The 19552-nt window shown below is 42.9% G+C and overlaps 2 protein-coding genes across 3 annotated transcripts in view; one reads left to right on the plus strand and one right to left on the minus strand.

Moving 5' to 3' along the window:
- The window catches only part of RHOJ (ras homolog family member J), a 64644-nt gene extending 62529 nt beyond the window's left edge, over positions 1-2115 (plus strand). For both annotated transcript variants that reach the window (XM_069733814.1, XM_069733824.1), the window contains exon 5: positions 1418-2115. In XM_069733814.1, coding sequence (XP_069589915.1) covers positions 1418-1564 — 147 coding nt within the window. In that variant the 3' untranslated portion in view covers positions 1565-2115. The remainder of the gene's footprint in view (positions 1-1417) is intronic.
- A 3498-nt stretch (positions 2116-5613) lies between these two features.
- Positions 5614-11588, minus strand: GPHB5 (glycoprotein hormone subunit beta 5). Its single transcript, XM_069745636.1, has 3 exons — positions 11560-11588; positions 9693-9898; positions 5614-5802 (listed from the first exon to the last, which is right to left on the minus strand). The coding sequence occupies exons 2-3, from the start codon at positions 9894-9896 to the stop codon at positions 5614-5616; spliced, it is 393 nt and encodes a 130-aa protein (XP_069601737.1). The 5' UTR covers positions 9897-9898; positions 11560-11588.
- Positions 11589-19552: the final 7964 nt, after the last annotated feature.

The following is a 19552-nucleotide window of genomic DNA, read 5'->3' on the forward strand; positions in this document are numbered from 1 at the left end:
CCCACGGGTGGGATTTTGCGTGGAGCCCCAGATCGAGGGAGATTATCAGTGGTCTTGTATGTCTTCCAATTTCTAATTATTGCTCCCACTGTTGATTTCTTCACTCCAAGCTGGTTGGCTATTGCAGATTCAGTCTTCCCAGCCTGGTGCAGGGCTACAATTTTGTTTCTGGTGTCCTTTGACAGCTCTTTGGTCTTCACCATAGTGGAGTTTGGAGTCAGACTGTTTGAGGGTGTGCACAGGTGTCTTTTTATACTGATAACAAGTTTAAATAGGTGCCATTACTACAGGTAATGAGTGGAGGAAAGTGGAGACTCTTAAAGAAGAAGTTACAGGTCTGTGAGAGCCAGAAATCTTAATTGTTTGTTTCTGACCAAATACTTATTTTCCACCATAATATGCAAAAAAAATGATAAAAAAAACAGACAATGTGATTTTCTGGATTTTTTTTTCTCAGTTTGTCTCCCATAGTTGAGGTCTACCTATGATGTAAATTACAGACGCCACTCATCTTTTTAAGTGGTGGAACTTGCACTATTGCTGACTGACTAAATACTTTTTTGCCCCACTGTGTGTATATATATATATATATATATATATATATATATATATATATATATATATATATATATATATATATATATATATATATATATATATATATATATATATATATATATATATATCTCCCCCACCGAATATTTGCACATCAATCAGAGAGGGGGACGTGAAAAAGTTTTTCTTACTGACTATATCCTGGCATTTCTCCATACCGACAGATGTGGTACCACTTGTGTATGGGATCTGGAGAAACAATAGACTGGCCCTTCACCCTCAGACCTTTTTTTCCCCCCCTAAATTAGTAATGAGTGAGCATGCTCGGGTGCTCATTGAGTGGCTTTGTCATGCCTCAAAAATATGTTTGAGTCCCCGCGGTTGCTATGCAGCCGCAACATATGCAGAGGTTACCTGTTTGTTAGGCAATCTCTGCCTGAGATGCGGCTGTCAAACAGCTGTGAGACGTGCAGCTGCGGAGACTCGAACATATTATTCGAGCACGGCGGAGATTCTGTGTCAGCACCTGAGCATACTCTGATAACACCTTATCCCAGCATGATCGCTCATCACTAGTCTTGATCTGTGGGATTCCCAAATGTCATAGTGCTATCGGTCATGCATTTATGACCCATCCTACATCAAAATTTTTCTAAAGCTTCCCTTGAAGTCCTATCCATGCTGACAGCAGCTCCCTAGACATCAGAGCATTAACCATGGTGGTAATGATATGACCGTGCCGCAGCACCGTATCTGGAGATGGCTTGGACCTGGCCTTGACCAGCAGGACATAACGGTGCGTAGCAGGTCCAACAGAATGGCATCATGTGCTGAGTGTGCGCGTCTTTGTGTTTTTCGACAGATCGGCGCACAATGCTACCTGGAGTGTTCAGCGCTGACTCAAAAAGGGCTCAAGAACGTGTTTGACGAAGCCATCCTCACCGTGTTCCACCCAAAGAAGAAGAAGAAAGGCTGCGGGAAGTGTCGCAACTCCTGCACAATTGTCTGAGCTCATTCCTACAGGTCGGATGGTGTTTATTGTGCAGAGCTAAACCGCAGAGTGTGGACAGATGAGAGCACTCGGCCCGCGAACAAAGCAACATGGAGGATATGACCAGAGAAAATACCTTCTCCTGTCGGGCATGGAGCCCTAGATCTGTGACGCCTCCATAATGCAACATGTAACTCTCTGTATCTCACCTTCCCATCCCCTCACACTGTGACGCGCCTCCATATACCATATGTGCCTTCTCTTCTAATGGACACCCTCAGTATGTATGCGACAGGGTGCGCCACTACCAATGTAAAGACTTCACATCTGGAAGGATAAATGGCGAACCTTCTCTGAGCTGTAGATAAAAGCAAGAGATCTGTCATTAACACTAAGGTCAGTGCCAAGGTGCCCGCTCTCTGGGGCCTACATGATGACTGTTTCCACTAGCGCCGAGGAGAGAGAAATACGTCTCACGGATAGCAGACTGGAAACTGCTTCTGATTCTGTTTTCTACATTTTAGTTGACTTTACTATATATAATAAAACCCACAAACCAACATGTCCAACATTTGTTATTGATGATTTCAAAATCTGGGACCACAATGGCGAAAAGGTTTTCAAAATGACTGATCAAACCAAGCCCAGGCGGTTGGTGCACCCAATCGGTTCAGCACACCTACCTTTACCCTTCTCTTCCTTGATTGACAGCTCCGGCTGAGAAGAGCAGAGATGGGTGTAAAACATGGAGGTGGAAAGATGAACTGAGCAGTTTGGCCACACCAAGGGTGCACCATGCACCTGTGCTTGGTTTGAACAGTCATTTTGTGCTGACAGACTCTCCTCTTATCCCTCTCTAGACCTAGAAGTTACAGCAATGTTCCCTGATCATGGCTTTTTCCACTAGCCACAGAACTAGAACTCCCATCATACCATTGACAGCCTGCAGATCTAAGGGCATGATGGGAGTTGTAGACTTAAAACGGCAGGGGGAACACTAAGGGTACGTGTCCACATTCAGGATGGTCGGCGGTTTGGACGGAGCGGCAAAATCGTTCCACCCCCTTCTGGGGACGTGATGATGCCGGATGTGTGATGTGCTGCTGCAGTGCAGTATGGAGCAATCTCCACCAGGGGGTGCTGGATAAGGAAAGGAGGCTGCACACACAGCACAGCTACACTGAACAACAACACAGGTGTCACAGGTAATGAAAGGGACATGAAACAAGCCAAGGTCATACACGGAGATAGCAGCGCGGTACAGAAGGGGCGAGCAGAGAATCGTCGGGGGCAAGCAAGATGTCAGAACCTACCGGGAACGTGGTAACCAAAACGTGAGGCGTAAGACAGAGTCGGGGTACAGGCCAAAGGTCAGAACAAGTAACAAACGGGTGCAGTCAGTCAGAGGCAAAGAGGAACACTTAGCACAGGGATCCAGGTCAGGAGCTCAAACAGTGCAGGATGAACTTATAGCTGACACTGGCCCCCAGGCTGCAGAGGACTTAAATAGCACAGCCAGCTCCAGGGTGAGGCAGAGAGGATTAACTCCCACATGACCAGTCCAGAGACAAGAGAGCTGAACATAATCTCAGAACTGGATCATGACAGTATGTGTTCATTGCACACATCCGGAATCATCGCACCCCACACATAGGGCCCAGTGTTATACCTTGCGGCGGCACAGCGTCGCCACAAGGTAAACGGACATGCTGCTATCTAAAAAGACGCGCCGCATGTCCGGAAACGCAGGGCCGCCAGATGCGTGAAATCCCGTCTCCACACACAGTAGAGACGGGATTTCATGAAATCCCCTCCACTATGCTGTAACATCTGGACGCTGCGTCTCTATGCAGCGTCAAACACGCAGCGTTTCCCGAAATTGGAAACATACCCTAAGGGTACGTGCACTCTTCTGTGGAGAATTTTTCACAGCCTTTGGACAGTCAGTAGTCTGAACTGGCTCCTAATGGACTAAGCGCCAAAGAAGGGTCCTTCCTTTAAGGATGACAGAAATCACTGGATTTCACTACTACGCCACAGTATAGGGCAGGTGAGTGGGGTCGCATTGTGACCCGGAATTTAGCAAAACCAGCAAGCTGCAAAAAGTCAGAACTGGCTGATTTTTTTTAATGACATGCTTGTTTGTTGCAGTACTTTGCCGCATGATGCCGCTAACTGAGGTCACACACCTTTTTCATATGACTTGAATCAGATTCTGCTCCAAAATCTACATCAAAAACATGGTGCTGGTAAATTTAAAAAAAAAAAAAAATATATATATATATTTTTTTTTTTTGTAGGAAGCTCATTCATAAGCGGGTGTTGAAGCAAAATCTGCTTCAAAATCCAGGTATAAATTCTCACGGTATAGTCATAAATTCTGAGGCATCTGATGAAAGGTCTGGTGTCACCCCAGAGAGTAAAATCAAGGGAATGTGACTTTATGGTGTAAAAAAAAAAAAAATTAAAAAAAAAAATCTTAAAATTGGGAAATATAATAACAGTCCAAATATTTGTACATAAAATACATTTAATCAGAAGATTATCATGATGTCTGTAACATTAATAGGAAAGCTCATAAATATATTTATATACCTTATATGTAATGGGCTGGCACCCTACTTTGCCAAAGGATGGGGGGGACCACAATTTAATGCTGAAGTCTGCTGATTTTTAGGGAAAACTGGATGAACCATAATTGTTACTTTAAAGGGAACTTGTCACATTACACATATCTGCCAGCAGAAGATATTGAACAGGTGGATATTTGGGTTTGTTGGGGAAAAAAATGCAGTATAACTTGTATTTTCTCACTGTAATCCCTGCTTCTTCTGGGCTTAGGAGTCCAGTGGGCGGGTTCTTAGTTAAAGTATCACTTAATAGGACCGCCCACTGGACTACAACACACAGGCAACAGGGATTTATATTAAAGGGACTCTGTCACCTGAATTTGGCGGGACTGGTTTTGGGTCATATGGGCGGAGTTTTCGGGTGTTTGATTCACCCTTTCCTTACCCGCTGGCTGCATGCTGGCTGCAATATTGGATTGAAGTTCATTCTCTGTCCTCCATAGTACACGCCTGCGCAAAGCAATCTTGCCTAGTGCAGGCGTGTACTATGGAGGACAGAGAATGAACTTCAATCCAATATTGCAGCCAGCATGCAGCCAGCGGGTAAGGAAAGGGTGAATCAAACACCCGAAAACTCCGCCCATATGACCCAAAACCAGTCCCGCCAAATTCAGGTGACAGGTTCCCTTTAAGAAAATAGAACAAAAGGCAGATTTCACATTGGGAGGCTGGAAAATCACAATGGATGTGGTGATGACGGTCACCTAGATCTTCCCAAAAACGGTAACTTGGTACTCGAAATATAAGGAAGTTCCTACTTTTACATAACATTTAAAGGAACAATATATAACATAGCCATAGAATACAAGTGTTTAATAGGAAGTAGTCACTACAAAGGAGGTCCCCCAATCTGTACACAGTCTGACCACCAGGGAGAGGAGACGTGGGGGCCGCGCACGTGTCTGGCTCATTTCTTTAGGAGTTCTGTACACAATGAGCAGATGTACCCCCCCCCCCCCCCCCCCATCTGGATTCAGAAGACCCATAGCAATATATGGACAGAAGCGGCATATGGTCAGCTGCCACCTCTCCACCCACTGGCGGGCAGATGTGAGCCACAACTGGGAAAGGTGAGACCCTCATCTATTTATGACTTAACCCATTTAGAGGGGTTGTCTCACAAGACATGCGACACATCCCCTTTACATCAAAAAGGGTTTTTTTCTGCCTCTGAAAAATATTCTTGCTTACATTTACTGAAAGCAATTGGAGATATTGAAAATGTGAGGAATTGGTATAAAGTATATTAGAATAAACTTGACAAGAAAATCTTTGGAACATCTCAGGGCTTTATGGCATCACTGAATATATAGCTGGGCAGCTCCCCATGTCTATGTACATACACTATATTTACCTATAGGAGGCGCTGTCAGTTTTACTGCACATAAATCTATAAAACAAGTATAAAAAGACAATCCTGTAGCCTCTGGGGGCTCCTCACAGGGTCTCACACTCTGTAGTCGCAGTGGAGCAGACGCCGCAGTCACATCTGATGGCCACGGGGTATGTGAAGAAGGGGTCCACATTGGGGATGCAGTTGGGTAATTTCACTGTGACCAGCCTGGTCTCATTGTAGGTGCAGACTCTGTGGTAAGCGTCTATGAGCGGAGGGTCAAGGATAGGCTTCTGTAAGAAGAAAATAGAGATATTCATAGGTAGTAATAAAGCATACGGTATCTTATATCCAGAAGAATCTAAGGAATCAGAAAAATCTTATTTTTAAAAACAAAAACATAATTACGTATATTTTTGGGTCGCGTCACTTGCGGACAAAAAAAAAAAAAGTTTGCAGACATGACAGCATGTGAAATGCAGCGCCTGTCTGAACTGAACCATCCTGGATTTGCTTTACTCAAAAAAAGCAACAAAAAAAAAAAACAGCGTCACTCCTGTCTGCAGATTCTGGGTGGCACTGCAGCTCAGCTCCATTTACAACAATGCTGCCGTGTGATCAGAGTCTAAAGAACCCCTTTAAATTAAAATGGCTTTGTTTTCTACTAAACTGTTACTGAGAAACTTGTACTGAGAAGCAAATTGACTTTCAGGCCAAGGCTACACCGTGACCACGCCGTAAAGTTACACGTGACCCTTAGGGTATGTGTCCACTTTCAGGATGGCCGGTGGTATCGCCGGAGCGGCTTAGCCGCTCTTCGGTAAGCCCCGCCCCCTTTCTGGGACGCGATGATGCCGGATGTGTTCACAGCACACATCTGGCATCATCGCTCCCCACCATAGGGCCCTGTGCTATATCTTGCGGCGACGCAGCGTCGCTGCAAGATATACGGACATGCTGCGATCTGAAAAGACGCGCAGCATGTCCGGAGTCGCAGGGCCGCTGGATGCGTGTTACCACGCATAGTGGAGACGGGATTTCATTAAATCCCCTCCACTATGCTGTAACATCTGGACGCTGCGTGTCTGACGCTGCGGCTCTATGCAGCGTCAGACACGCAGCGTTTCCTGCACGTGGACACATACCCTTAATGTATCTTGCTGGAAAGTCACTCTTTGACGAGGAAAGACTTTCCAGCAAGAAACATTGAAGTCACATCTTGGACAAAGACTAACGTTTTATGTGAAAATCAATCGGAGTACGACTGCAAGTGTAAGTGTAGTAAATAAAGTGAAAAACTTTAAATCAGGATAAATTACAGAGATCATATATTCTCTATTAAAAAAAAGAACTACACATGGGCTGCTGAAATTGCCAGATTGCTTCTGAATGGGGCTACCACAGAAATAGGGGCAGTAAATTCACTATCAACATGTCTTGCATGGGTTTCCTCCCACAGCCCAAACACAGGGAGAACATACAAACTCCTTGCAGATGTTGTCCTTGGTGGGATTTGAACCCAAGACCCCAGGAAAGCAAAACACTGCAACCCACTGAGCCACTTGGAAGCACATTTCTCCATGTGCTTCCAAGTTCCTCCCAATGCCATAAAGTTGAAAAAGTGAGATTTTATCAATGCATTGGCTCAAAATCTGACATGTCCCCATATTTTTTGTGGCTAAAATGACCTAAAAAAACATGGGGACATGAGAACAGGTTCTAATGGGTCTATGATCTCTCTGTGAAAACCATGGATAGAACAAGCATGTGGAGCGTCCCCAAGGGCTAGGGGTTACTCGGTACCGGGTCCTTCAGTTCTCAAGGGGGATGTCACGGTGGCTGACCCGGTCCGTGGCCCTCTGGAGGTCCGTTGTAAAAGGAAAAGGTCTTTAAAGAGGAAATGTTCGTGACGCCAACTGTGGTATTCGGTCAGGGTGACCTACGCTGCTTAGGGGTCCACTGGGGTGATGTTATGGCAGCTAGATGGTATACCTTCCCACAGGTGAAGTATGTCCCCAGGGCTTCCCAGATGGATAGATGGTGGATGGTGTGAGGCGCAGTGAAGAACGAGGACACAAGGTTGCAGTCTCTTTACCTTTTACTGAAGGCTTCAGTATCCACAGTGCAGAGCACCAAATCACATGGCAGGCAGAGTCCGGCCGGTCTGAAGGCAAATCTAGAGTCCCCTTATCCAGGTGGAAATTAGTAGCCTTCCTCTAGCACCTGAGTGTTGTGGTACCTTACTGCTAAGCTTCTCGGCAAGGTCCTCACAACTGTTGTCGATTTTATATTTCTCTTTGTCCCCCAGATGGATAGGAACAAACCCATATGACTGGTGGCCTGAGGCTTTTTACAGGGACTCTAGCACGCCCCAGCCCCCACAAGTTGCCACCGTGCCTCCTGGGTATAGGTCGGTCAGGTAATATGGAATTAGCTGTCCTGCCGGTCTCTGGAGCAAGGCATGGAGACGATTGCTCCCTCGGTGTTCCGGCTACCAGATCCTGCACCTCAGAAGGAGGCAGCCTGTATAGGGCAGAACTCCTTCTGGTTTCCTCTCCTTTTGTTATGACTTTGTTTCTCACCCTCTACAATACAATTCGCTGGTCTTGTCTCTTTCTTAGGATGCTGCCGCATCGGTAGGCAGTCGCAGCTCCGTGGCCTTCTGTCTAGGCCTCGGACAGGATCCCACCCGTCAGGGACCAACTACCTGAGCGGAGCTCAGATAGCAGCTCACTGGGTGAAGCCCAGCCAGCTTCTGCCCAACTTCCTATCCAGACCACCAGTTAATAATAACTAATAAATAGGAGCATGGCTCCCCCTGGTGGACTGGAGTGTGAAGTGTGTTGCATGGTTTGTGATACCTGGTAAAGTGATCTCCTTTATTGCCTTCATACGTAACATCACTCCCCCCCCTAGAGGAGAATGATATTACTGCAACGACCAGGACCCTGGGGTGCTGCACATGTGAATCCTGTATGTCTGAATTAGGCAATTCCTGGCCTGACCCAAACTGATAGCATCATATACTGTATGTTTATGATGTATTTCAGTGTCACCACTAAAAACGTGTAATTTATTCCCTATAGTTTGCTCTGCTAAAAACACATGTAGTTTTGGATATAGTATAAACGGCACCAACTGTGGTTGAACACAACTGCACAAAATATTAAAAAGGCAGAAAAGAATTACGGAATCTGCTATGCTCCCAGGCAACATGTTTCAGACCTGCATGGTCCTTTGTTGGCTTGCCAAAAGGACCACGCAGGTCTGAAACAAGTTGCCTGGGAGCACAGCAGATTCCATAATTCTTTTCTGCCTTTTTAATTTTTGTGCTGTTTTATTCAACCATTTTTCATGCCTTTTATACTACTGGATCAATAAAGCTATTCTTTTAAGATGATGTGAGTTCTGGCTATTGTTTGGACTGTTGCCATTACTGGATTGTTTCGCTGTGCACTTGAACAAGTGAGACGATTGCTCCTTTTTCAAGTTTTGCATGAACTTTGGTGAAAAAAAAACTGTACCTCTACACCCGGAACAGAACAAGGAGGAAGTAGAAGTACAAAACCTTCTCTTCTATTTGCTTTTGGCTGAGTCAAACCCAGATAAAAAAAAATGGAAAAGACTGCATGGAAAACATCATGTGTGATCTCCCTAGAGAAGACATTGGCATCACCAGACCCCCATGTGACAGCAATGTAACCATTACAGAGATCCAAAATCATTGTTCTTTAATAGTGATGAGCGAGCATACTCGTTGCTCGGGTTTTCCCGCGCACGCTCAAGTGATCTTCGAGTATTTGTTAGTGCTCGGAGATTTAGTTTTTGTTGACGCAGCTGCATGATTTACGGCTGCTACCCAGCCTGAGTACATGTGGGGGTTGCCTGTTTGCTAGGGAATCCCCACATATATTCAGGCTGTCTAATAGCCACAGATCATACAGCTGCGGCAAGGAAAACTAGATCTCCGAGCACTAACAAATACTCGGAGACCACCCGAGCGTGCGCAGGAAAACCCGAGCAACGAGTACACTCGCTCATTACTATTCTTTAACCTTTTAGAAGTGTTATTTTGAAAGATTTTGTCGTTTTCGGTGAGCAAAGTAAAAATATTTTACTTTCTAGAACGGAAGTGAAAAGAACAAAAAAAATAAAAAGGGAGCAATCGAAGGGAATAAGGTACCTCCCAAGTCTCACAGCGCCCCCAGCAGGCATCAGTGGTGACACGTAAACCCTTACATCCGGGTTTATTTGCCAAAAAGGTGAATTCTCGCACAGCGCAGCCGATGAAGGTTCTCAGGCTGATGTTGGAGACGGCGTGCGTGTTCCAGCAGCCACTTAATATCAGAAGATTCAAGGAAATCAGGGTCACGCTGTGGGAGTCCATGTCTGCGAAAAATCACAATTATTACATTTCATTAAAAAGGTAATTAAAAAGTTTCACCATAGATACTGTGCCCAAAGAGCCTCTTTAACCCTCCATCGAGGCCAAGCGGCACCTACTACTATTCTATGTGGTAGATGAAATACGAGGACCTAATTAAAGTCCACTATATGGTCACCCACCATGTAAATAAAGTTTTACTAAATATTGTGGAGCAGATTTCATATATTATACCTTCTATATTTACTATTGTGGGTGCCCAAAAACCTGGAGTTAATTGCATTTTTTGGGGAGAGGGAGGAGTGGGGACAAATCAAATTAGACACATTATTAATTTGCTCCATAAAAGAGAGTTGTTGAGTTTTTTTAAATAGACTTTTCCAAAGTATAGAGAAAAAGGAAAGGCTGAGATTTGTAAAGTTTAAAAATGCTCCAGACCACCCCCCCTTAGCGCAAATAAATGGCCTGAAGTTAGACTAATAATTGGTCTAGTGACTGAGGTCATGGAAAATTCACCTGGTCTAAGGCCATGTTCACACGAGCTCTTCAAGATACAGTTTCAGGAAATGCTCCTTTTTGTGTGAAATTTCTGGAGGCTTTTTTTTTTTTTACTTTTTTGAGGAGGATTTTTGGAGAAGATCTCTATGAACACAGGCTAAACATACCAGATATTTGATTGAAAAATTTGCGCCTTTGGGAATTTATTTTGCTTCCTTATATGCACGTAGCTTTGGCTAAAATAATAATTTCTTGAATCAGGATTCATTAAAAATGTTGCACAGATTACCGTCTAAGGCTATGTTCATACTTTACATTTTTGCTAAAGGCTTTTTTTTTTGCGCAAAATTGTAATTGTGTATTTTTTCCTGGACTAATGTGATTTTTTTTTTCAGAATAGTCACTATTTTTTCAGACATAAAAATCTTTTTCCACTAAATAATTTGATTACCATTTTTTACCAAAACAAAAATCGCAAAAATGATTTTTAGCCCCAAATACATGCATATAAAAATGAATGAGATGCAGAGAATACACAGATTTAAAAAAAGAAGCAAAAAACGCATAAAAAACCCATGTAGTCAGCACATGACAAGTCTTATCAAAGCCAACTAACAGTAAGTTTCCAAAAGTAAAGACTTTTATTAAAAACATAAGTTACAAATAAAAAAGTGATCAAAGGTGATTGCAAAAAAATTAAAAATAAACAATGCAAATAGCCTAATTGCTGCAGAAAATCTGCAGAGGAAAAAACGCACCAAATACTCACTGTGGGAACCCAAATACATAATGAATGTTACTCTTAATAACTAGAGTCCAAAATACTGGTTAAGAACATATCGCAGATGGGGAATTAATTATCCATTTATGGAAAAAAATTCCCCACGTATAAACTACCAAAATGTCCCTTTAAGTAAATATTTAACGCGATCGTGAAGCAGAGGAAAAAAAAAAAAAAAAAAAACTTTACAGCACTTGCACTAGTGGCATTAGTGCAGGATACACAATTTATAGGATAACATTTCTACCTATATTTATATCATAGCAAATCAGTAAAATAAAAAAAATTAGGGTTAAATAGAAAAAAAAAACAACATAAAATAAATCACTTAAAATGCCTGGAAATAAAAGGTATTTAATGAGCGAATAATATTAGGAGTGAGCAGACCTTGGAGCCGCCGGGTCCTCGCTCTATGCCTGGTCTCTGCTGTAGCTACTCCGATACACAGCCTTATATGTGGAAGGGGCCCTGTCAATCAAGGCAGATCCTTACATGAACTGCCGGTAACATGAAAACACTGCTCCTGTACGACAAAGACTCTCACTTAAGCCGGTTAATTATTTTTTAAAGGCATCATCAGTTGAAACAAAGATGACTTGCCCTAGTGACAGAAATCCAAGGTAAATAATGCCAACGAGAGGTTTCCTAAATGTTCACATGGATGACTGAAAGGGAATCGAAATCTGACACTCCTCCCCCCTCCGGCATTGTACCATTCTGTGTACAACATACGACTCGTTGCACAAACTGATAACGTTTGCTACATTTTATACCCACCGTCTACCCTTATAACGGCCATAACTGTTGGACTTCCTCCATAGAGCACTACAAACCCTTATGTGGCTTTATAACAGCTATCTGGCACTGACCTCTAGCATACTGGCTCAGCTGTGGCCACCATTGCAACACTAGGTGAGACCATGGATTTAGAAGGTGGCATTATTGTACACTGACCACTAGTTTGAGGGGGGCGAAATTGCAGCATGCACTAGTCTCATTAATTTGCAGACGAGCTTGTGACCCTGTCATGTCTGGTGTTTAGCCTCACACCATATTGACTTAACTTGTCCCTAAAAACATGGGACAAGTGTACATTTGTTTGTAGTGGATTACTCAATGCTAGAGATGGTGCAAATTAATTCAAAAGTATCCGGTCCTACAACCAGATCTGTAATATGTGGCTGACAGACATGAGTCCGGCGAACCACCTCCTACTTTACAGCAACCGCGGATTCTCTTTTAGACTTGCCGGACTGCAGCAATGTTATGCGTGTGTCGCAGGCGAGTTAGTCGTAAGAAGAGCTGCAGATGCCCATAGATGCTACTGCACAAGCGCCAATTTGTTGGAGGAAAAAAACAAAAACCCCTTGCCCCAATGTATGTTGGGGCACCAGGACCACATACCTCATCATCTTGTCAGACAGATCAGTAATGTTTTCCACTTTTTAGTACATACAGCTCTGGCAGAAATTTAGAGACCACCGCACAGATTTATGAAAATCACCTTCTCTACATGTCTGACAGCCATTCCATTCCAGTGTCAGTTGAATTTCAACCAGAGGTCACCTCATTCTACTTAATGTGCTTCTGATTAGGTGATCACCTGAACCAAATCGTATTTAACGAAGGAAAGTATAAAAAAAACACTGCTGTGGTGTTCACAATCCTCTTGCAATAGGGCAAGCTGGATGGCTAAACAAGGTTCTAGCAATATCCCGGAAGTAACAGGAACGAAAAATAAATTTTAAAACCATGCCAAAGGAGTTGAAAAGAAAAGTCTTGAGTAAGGAAAAGAAGGGCTTAATTCTGGCTTTACTAGCAGAGGGACACAGTGAGCGTCATGTTGCCTCCATCCTTAAAATTTCTAAGACGGCAGTCCATTACAACAAGGTCAAGCAGCAGACATTGGGGACAATAAAGCTACAGACCGGCAGAGGACAAAAATGACTATCCACTGACCGGGATGACCGTCATCTTAATGTCACTCAGCAACCGCAGGATGACATCAAGTGACCTACAAAAGGAATGGCAAATGGCAGCTGGGGTGAAGTGCACGGCAAGAACAGTTCATAAAAGGGTCCTAGAAGCAGGGCTCCAATCATGTAAAGCTAGAAAAAAGCCTTTCATCAATGCGAAGCAAAGGAGAGCCATTTTGATGGATTTACCATAAGGATTGGACCATAGAGGACTGGAGTAAGGTAATCTTCTCTGATGAGTCTAATTTTCAGCTTTGCCCAACACCTTGTCATCTAATGGTCAGATGGGGACCTGGAGAGGCGTACAAGCCACAGTGTCTTGCACCCACTGTGAAATTTGGTGGAGGATCGGTGATGATCTGGGGATGCTTCAGAAAGGCTGCAATTGGGCAGTTTAACCTTTGCGAAGGATGTATATGATGTATACAAGGTTATCCTGGAAAAACAGTTGATTCCTTCTGCTCAGGCAATGTTCCCCAACTCTGAGGACTGTTTTTTTCCAGCAGGACAATGCGCCATGCCCCACAGCTAGGTCAATCAAGGTGTGGATGAAGGACCACCACATCAAATCCCTGTCATGGCCAGCTCAATTTCCAGACCTGAACACCTTTGAAAACTTCTGGAATGCAACCAAGAGGAAGATGGATAGTCACAAGCCATCAAACAAAGAAGAACTGCTTACATTTTTGCACCATGAGTAGCAGAAGGTCACCCAAAAGCAGTGTGAAAGACTGGTGGAAAGCATGCCAAGACGCATGAAAGCTGTGATTAAAAATCATGGTTATTCCACAAAATATTGATTTCTGAACTCTTCCAGAGTTAATACATTAGAATTGTTGTTTCTAAATGATTATGAACTTAGTTTTTTGCATTATTTGAGGTTTGCAAGCAATGCATTTTTTTGTTATTTTGACCATTTCTCATTTTCAGAAAATACAAAATGTATTGCTTGGAAATTTGGAGTTGTCAGAAAGTTGTCAGAAGTTTATAGAATAAAAGAAAAATTTACATTTTACTCAAAAATATACCTATAAAGAGAAATATCAGACAAACTAAAAATGTTGCAGTGGTCTCAATTTTTGCCAGAGCTGTATGTCCGGCCACTAATACTTTAATTTGATTGTCATGGACTAACAGTCTTGTATACCTATTTGGACAAGTGAGGATATAACTAAAATGATACTAAGTGTATCTATGTGAATGTATTTATGTGGTCCTCCATTGGGTTATTCCGTTTAAAATAAATTTGTTTATGATTGTATAAATCCAATAAACATTATATTGTAAGAGATTATATGCACCTATTTTGATCTTTTGGTGGTGTTGCAAATTAAAGGTGTATCTCTAGTTAGCAGTATTTTTCTGATGATTTATGCTCTCATGTCGGTAGTCAAGAACATATATCAAGTAGCATCCAGCACCAAACAGAAGTATTGAACTCTGGGCACAGTTGCAGCTTCCACATGTTTCTCAGCAGCTCCAGCACACAAGACTACTCAGCTTCCCTAAGACAGTGTAGTCTCCAGTCAGAGGTCCTGGGTTGTCTCCCTCCAAGCTACGGCTCACATCTTGGTTGGTCACTCACAGGCTTCACAACAATCCACTCTGCTCAAACCCCAGCAGACTGACACAAGGTGAACCCACCGATTCTTAGCCAAAACTAGCCAGGTGCATCTACGGCTACGTTCACATTAGCGTCTTTGGGCGCAGCGTCGTCGACGCATACCGACGCATGCGTCATGCGCCCCTATCTTTAACATGGGGGGCGCATGGACATGCTCCGGAATGCGTTGTATTGCGTTTTTCGACGCATGCGTCATATTGACGCACAGACAGGGCACAGAGGCACAGCGTTTTCCCTGCGCCAAAATTCCTGCTCTGTGCGATCCTATGACAACGCAGGCGTCGCAAAACGCTGCGTTGTGTATTTGCTTGTTGGTTGCGTTGCGTCGCCGACGCTGCGCCCAACGACGCAAATGTGAACGTAGCCATATGAAGACTTTAAATGCAAGGATTTAACCTAGTCCTACCTGACTTTGCTACATTATATAGAATAAAATATATATATATATAAAAATAAAGTAGCATCTGCCGGGTACTACAGATCAAATTCTACTGCAGAGAATAGGCACTGATCCGCAGTACCTGCCTGCAGTCACTAAACAGTATGAAAGTTGGCTGTTTTACTTCGTAGTAAACTATACACTCGTCTGCCACCAGAGGAAATAACTGATCCATGGGAGTGTTGGACCTAACCAGGGCTGGCTCCAGGTTTCTGTGGGCCCCTTTACCACATACCACAATTCATGATGCACAGATACAGCAGAGAAATATAGGTATAGTACATTGCCAAAGATTTCACTTCTTACATTACATGAGTGATATATATTGTCAGTTCTACAATAGCTCAGAAACTGGACAGTATAGTCCTCCATACAGAATTATGGGCACCACATAGTGCTCCATACAGAATAATGAGTCCCATATATTGCTCCATACAGTATTATGGGCACCACATAGTGCTCCATACAGAATAATGAGCCCCATATATTGATCCATACAGTATTATGGACACCACATAGTGCTTCATACAGAATAATGAGCCCCATATATTGCTCCATACAGTATTATGGACACCACATAGTGCTTCATACAGAATAATGAGCCCCATATATTGCTCCATATAGTATTATGGGCACTACATAGTCCTCCATACAGAATAATGAGCCCCATATATTGATCCATACAGTATTATGGACACCACATAGTGCTTCATACAGAATAATGAGCCCCATATATTGCTCCATATAGTATTATGGGCACTACATAGTCCTCCATACAGAATAATGAGCCCCATATATTGCTCCATACAGTATTATGGGCACCACATAGTGCTCCATACAGAATAATGAGCCCCATATATTGCTCCATATAGTATTATGGACACCACATAGTCCTCCATACAGAATAATGAGCCCCATATATTGCTCCATACAGTATTATGGGCACCACATAGTGCTCCATACAGAATAATGAGCCCCATATATTGATCCATACAGTATTATGGACACCACATAGCGCTTCATACAGAATAATGAGCCCCATATATTGCTCCATATAGTATTATGGACACCAGATAGTGCTTCATACAGAATAATGAGCCCCATATATTGCTCCATACAGTATTATGGACACCAGATAGTGCTTCATACAGAATAATGAGCCCCATATATTGCTCCATACAGTATTATGGACACCACATAGCGCTTCATACAGAATAATGAGCACCATATATTGCTCCATATAGTATTATGGGCACCACATAGTGCTTCATACAGTGTAATGAGCCCCATATATTGCTTCATACAGAATAAAGAACCCCATATATTGATACACATAGTATAAAGAGTCCCAAATATTGCTCCATACAGTATAATGAGCCCCGTATATTGTTCCATACAGAATAATGGACCCCATATATTGCTTCATACACTATTATGGGCACCACATAGGGCTCCATACAGTAAAATAGGCCCCATATATTGCTCCATACAGAATAATGAGCCCCATATGTTGCTCCATACAGTATTATGGACACCACATAGCGCTTCATACAGAATAATGAGCCCATATATTGCTCCATATAGTATTATGGGCACCACATAGTGCTTCATACAGAGTAATGAGACCCATATAATGCTCCATACAGAATAATGAGCCCCATAAATAGCTTCATACAGTATTATAGACACCACGTAGCGCTTCATACAGAATAATGAGCCCCATATATTGCTCCATACAGTATTATGAGCACCACATAGGGCTCCATACAGAAAAATGAACCCTATATATTGCTCCATACAGTATTATGGGCACCACATAGTGCTCCATAAAGAATAATGAACCCTATATATTGCTCCATACAGTATAATGAGCCCCATATATTGCTCCATACAGTATTGTGGGCACAACATATTGCTCCATACAGTATAATGAGACCCATATATTGCTTCATACAGAGTAATGAACCCCATATGTTGCTCCATACAGTATTATGGGCACCACAAAGCGCTCCATACAGAATAATGAGCCCCATATATTGCTCCATACAGTATTATGGGCACCACAGTGCTCCATAAAGGATAAAAAACGCCATATATTGCTCCACACAGTATAATGAGCCCCATATATTGCTTCATACAGTGTAATGAGCCCCATATATTGCTTCATACAGAATAAAGAACCCCATATATTGATACACATAGTATAAAGAGTCCCAAATATTGCTCCATACAGTATAATGAGCCCCGTATATTGTTCCATACAGAATGAGCCCCATATGTTGCTCCATACAGTATTATGGACACCACATAGTGCTCCACACAGAATAATGAGCTGCATATATTGCTCCATACAGTATTATGGGCACCACAGTGCACCATACAGAATAATGAATCCCATATATTGCTCCATACAGTATGAACCCCATATATTGCTCCATACAGTATTATGGGCACAGAAAAGCGCTCCATACAGAATAATGTGCCCCATATATTGCTCCATACAGTATTATGGGCACCACAAAGCACTCCATACAGAATAATGAGCCCCATATATTGCTCCATACAGTATTATGGGCACCACATAGGGCTCCATATAGAATAATGAACACTATATATATTGCTACATACAGTATGAGCCCCATATATTGCTCCATACAGTATTATGGGCACCACAAAGCGCTCCATACAAAATAATGAGCCCCATATATTGCGCCATACAGTATTATGGGCACCACACAGTGCTCCATACAGAATAATGAGCCCCATATATTGCTCCATACAGTATAATGAGCCCCATATATTGCTCCATACGGTATAATGAGCCCCATATATTGCTTCATACAGAAAAATGAACCCCATATATGGCTACATATAGTATAATGAGTCCCATATATTGCATCATACACAATAATGAACCCAATATATTGCTACACATAGTATAAGGAGTCCCATATATTGCTTCATACAGAATAATGAACCCCGTATATTGCTTCATACAGTATTATGGGCACCACATAGGGCTCCATATAGAAAAATAGGCCCCATGAATTGCTCCATACAGAATAATGAGCCCCATATATTGCTCCATACAGTATTATGGACACCACATAGTGCTCCATACAGAATAATGAGCCCCACATATTACTCCATACAGTATAATAGGCACCACATAGGGCGCCATACAGAATAATGAGCCTCACATATTGCTCCATACAGTATTATGGACACCACATAGTGGTCGACACAGAATAATGAGCTCCATATATTGCTCCATACAGTATTATGGGCACCATAGGGCGCCATACAGAATAATGAATCCCATATATTGCTCCATACAGTATAATGAGCCCCATATATTGCTCTATACAGTATTATGGGCACCACATAGGGCTCCATACAGAATAATGAGCCCCATAAATTGCTCCATACAGTATAATGGGCATACAGAATAATGACAGACGTCCTTTCCTGAACCGTGAGTCTACTAAAATGCTTGTGCACGCCCTCATCATCTCCCGCCTTGACTACTGCAACATCCTTTTCTGCGGTCTCCCTGCCAACACCCTTGCACCTCTCCAGTCCATTCTTAACTCTGCTGCCTGACTAATTCATCTCTCTCCTCGCTACTCCTCTGCTTCCCCCCTCTGCAAATCTCTTCACTGGCTCCCATTCCCTCAGCGTATCCAGTTCAAATTACTAATACTGACCTACAAAGCCATCCACAACCTGTCTCCTCCATATATCTCTGAACTAATCTCCCGATAACTTCCCTCACGTGATCTCCGGTCCTCCCAAGACCTCCTTCTCTCCTCCACACTTATTCACTCCTCATCCAACCGCCTCCAGGACTTCTCCCGAATATCCCCCATCCTCTGGAATTCTTTGCCCCAACACGTCCAACTATCAACCACATTTGGATCCTTCAGATGGAACCTGAAAACCTATCTCTTCAGGAAAGCCTACAGCCTGCACTGACCCCGCTGCCGCCTCACCAACCACTTCACCAACACCGGAGCTCCTGCAACCCTCAACCTACTGTCTCCTTCCCCCATAATCCTGTAAGCCCGCAAGGGCAGGGTCCTCGCCCCTCTGTATCAGTCTGTCATTGTTAGTTTGTTTACGGTAAGTGTAAGTGATATCTGTAACTTGTATGTAATCCCTTCTCATGTAAAGCACCATGGAATCAATGGTGCTATATAAATAATAATACATAAATAATAATAATGAGCCCCATATATTGCTCTACACAGTATTATGGGCACCACAGAGCTCCATACAGAATAATGAACCCGATATATTGCTACATACAGTATGAGCCCCATATATTGCTCCATACAGTAT

This window comes from Ranitomeya imitator, chromosome 1, assembly GCF_032444005.1.
Source record: "Ranitomeya imitator isolate aRanImi1 chromosome 1, aRanImi1.pri, whole genome shotgun sequence".
NCBI lineage: Eukaryota > Metazoa > Chordata > Amphibia > Anura > Dendrobatidae > Ranitomeya > Ranitomeya imitator.

What these genes read in the sequence shown, in the direction of transcription:
- GPHB5 (XM_069745636.1), bottom strand. Translation starts at nt 9,896, where the DNA reads ATGGACTCCCACAGCGTGACCCTGATTTCCTTGAATCTTCTGATATTA. An exon ending in GGCGCTGTGAGACTTGGGAG is followed by an intron (nt 5,803 to 9,692) that starts GTACCTTATTCC and finishes TTCTTCTTACAG; the next exon opens with AAGCCTATCCTTGACCCTCC.